This window comes from Carlito syrichta, unplaced genomic scaffold, assembly GCF_000164805.1.
Source record: "Carlito syrichta isolate Samal-C Ts95f unplaced genomic scaffold, Tarsius_syrichta-2.0.1 Scaffold309474, whole genome shotgun sequence".
In the NCBI taxonomy this organism is placed as follows: Eukaryota; Metazoa; Chordata; class Mammalia; order Primates; family Tarsiidae; genus Carlito; species Carlito syrichta.
Genome location: NW_007253570.1, coordinates 61,698 through 64,253, shown reverse-complemented (window position 1 = coordinate 64,253; position 2,556 = coordinate 61,698). Strand labels below are relative to the sequence as shown.

The window sequence follows — 2,556 nt, the reverse complement described above, 5'->3', positions numbered from 1 at the left end:
TGCGGTGGCCGGGAGCGGCCACTGCACTCCAGTCTGGGCAACCGAGTGAGACTCCAACTAAAAAAAAAAAAAAAAAAAGAAAGAAAACAAACGATAGACGCCGTGGAGGATGCAGAGAAAAAGGAACGCTTCCACACTGCTGGTGGGAATGCAAACTAGTGCAACCTCTTTGGAAGACAGTGTGGCGATTTCTGAAAGAACTAGAAATTGACCTTCCCTATGACCCAACAATTCCCCTATTGGTAATATACCCCGGGGGAACTCAATTCATTTTACAAAAAAGATACCTGCACATGCGTGTTTGTTGCAGCTCTAGTCACAATAGCAAAAACGTGGAACCAACCATGTTGCCTATCGAAGCTAGACTGGATTTTTAAAATGTGGTCCGTATACACAATGAAATATTGTGCAGCCGTGAAGACTAACATATGGACTTTGCAGCAACTTGGATGGATTTGGAGTCAATCATACCCAGTGATCTATTACAGAAACAAAGAACAGAGTACCATATGTTCTCACCCATAAGCGGACCTTGAACAATTATACTATAAGAAAGGGATTGGCCCTAGTGGGAAACTGCCAGGGAAAGGGAGGTGAGATTGGCAGTTGAGGGAAACTGCCAGGGGAGGGAGGGGCACACCTCATCCACAAGGGTCCCTGCATAATCAATGTTTGTATACTTGACCCTGAATTGTACCCCACATCTTTATAATAAAAAATAGTAATAATAAAGAAGTAAACAAAGTAAAGGGAGAAACTAAAAAAAAAGAAGAAAAGAATTCTAGAGTTCTGGCACATCCAGAATTTGCTGTTGCTGCTTGGAGCCCTGAGAAGCAGGTACCCGGGAAGATGAGTTTATGCGTCTAAAGCACATTTGCCACAGAGTGTGTTCAGCAGGACTGCAAGGCTTGGAGTGGCCGTCGCGCAGTTAGGGGCGGGTGTCTCTCCTACCAGAACGAAGGGGTGCCCGACCCTGACCGGGACCCCTCACTGGCCTGTCCAGGCTGGTTGGCAGCTTCTTCCCCCGCTCTGGCACCGCCACCACCTCAGATGACTCAGGTTTCACCATGACTACACCATAAAAGCAGAGAGCTGCCAGAAATTGCTGGAAAACAGGCAGGATCGGTCGCTGACAACTGGGCTTTCTAACTCATGGAAAAGTTTAGCTAGTGACATTCTCATGGGCAAAATGCAAGTGGAAAAGAGGTCTGCAAAAGGGTGTCTCCTGGCCAAGCTGTGTGCTAAAATGAGGCAGAAAGCTGCACCTAGACAGCTGTGGTTTCTGGAGTCAGGGAACTGGCTTTCCGCCCTTTCCTGTTCCACCCAGTCCCCTGCTGAACAGCTAGCTGGCAAAGGCCTCAGTCCCCTCTTGCAGGCTATCTTTAGTGGCGGCTTCCTGTACAGGCAGGACTCCAGCATGGTGAGTGTCGGAGTGGCCCTTGGGTGCAGCCCTGCTCCCCGACACAGCTGTCTCTGCTGCACTGTCTGCAGAGAGGAGGACCGGGGTCAAATGTGGACTCAGGACCATCTAAACCAGCGACGCTCACCCTCGAGTGTGTACGAGAATCGCCCTGAAATGCAGGCCCAGATTCAGCAGATCCAGGGTGAAGACTTCAGCAGACAGGACCATGCAGGTCTGTAAGTCAGCTGATTTACTCTGATGAGCAAAGGAAGTCAGGAGCTCTAAGAAAATTCTCAAACGTTCCTGCAGGTAGATCAGTAAAGTCAGGTTTACTTCGAGAGGCAGGCAGATATAAATGGGACTCCCGAAGATTCGTTGAAGCGCTGTCTTCCAAGAAGACTTACAGAAAGGCTTGGGATCACCAGTTATTTGCTACAATTAAATCTGTGCAGATTTTAAATTGATGCAACCTCCCTGTTTATGCCTTCCTTCTCACAATATACACTTGCTGGAAGGCTTAATTGGTGGGCGTGGTGGCTCACACCTGTAATCCCACACTTTGGGAGGCAGAGACGGGAGGATTGCCTAGCCCAGGAGTTCAAGACCAGCCTGGGCAACATGACGAGACCTTGCCTCTATAAAAAATTCTAAAAATTAGCCAAGTGTGGTGGCATGTGTGTCTATAGTCCCAGCTACCGGGAAGGCTGAGGCAGAAAGATCACCTGAGCCCAGGAGGTTGGGGCTGCTGTGAGCCATAATTGGGCCACTGCACTCCAGCCTGGGCAACAGAGTGAGATCCCAACTCAAAAGAGAAAGGAAGAAAGGCTTAATCGTGCAAAAATCTTGGCATATGGATTTGCATAGACAAGGCTATTACATGCCTGGTAATAAAAATGTGTTAAATGTGTTAAAAGGGAGATTCAAAAATGTTCATCTCAGAGTTTTGAGGTTTTTTAATTAAGAAAAACCGAAAGTCATCTGAGTATCTAACAAGAAGAGATTGGGTTTGTTGTATTTTGGATGTTTGGGCCCTAAACCATGCAGAAATTTGATCCCGGTATTGGAAGTGGGGCCTAACGGGAGGTGTTTGGTCCTGGGTGGGGTGGACCAGTACTGGTTTCTGGTTGTTCAAAAGAGCCTGGCATCTCCCCCTA

General features: G+C 47.9%; 1 protein-coding gene across 1 annotated transcript in view; it reads right to left on the bottom strand.

Annotated features, from left to right (window-relative positions):
- The window catches only part of CD109 (CD109 molecule), a 128,996-nt gene extending 127,927 nt beyond the window's left edge, over window positions 1-1,069 (bottom strand). Inside the window, exon 1 of the mRNA XM_008067309.1 lies at window positions 952-1,069. Coding sequence (XP_008065500.1) covers window positions 952-1,069 — 118 coding nt within the window. The remainder of the gene's footprint in view (window positions 1-951) is intronic.
- Window positions 1,070-2,556: the final 1,487 nt, after the last annotated feature.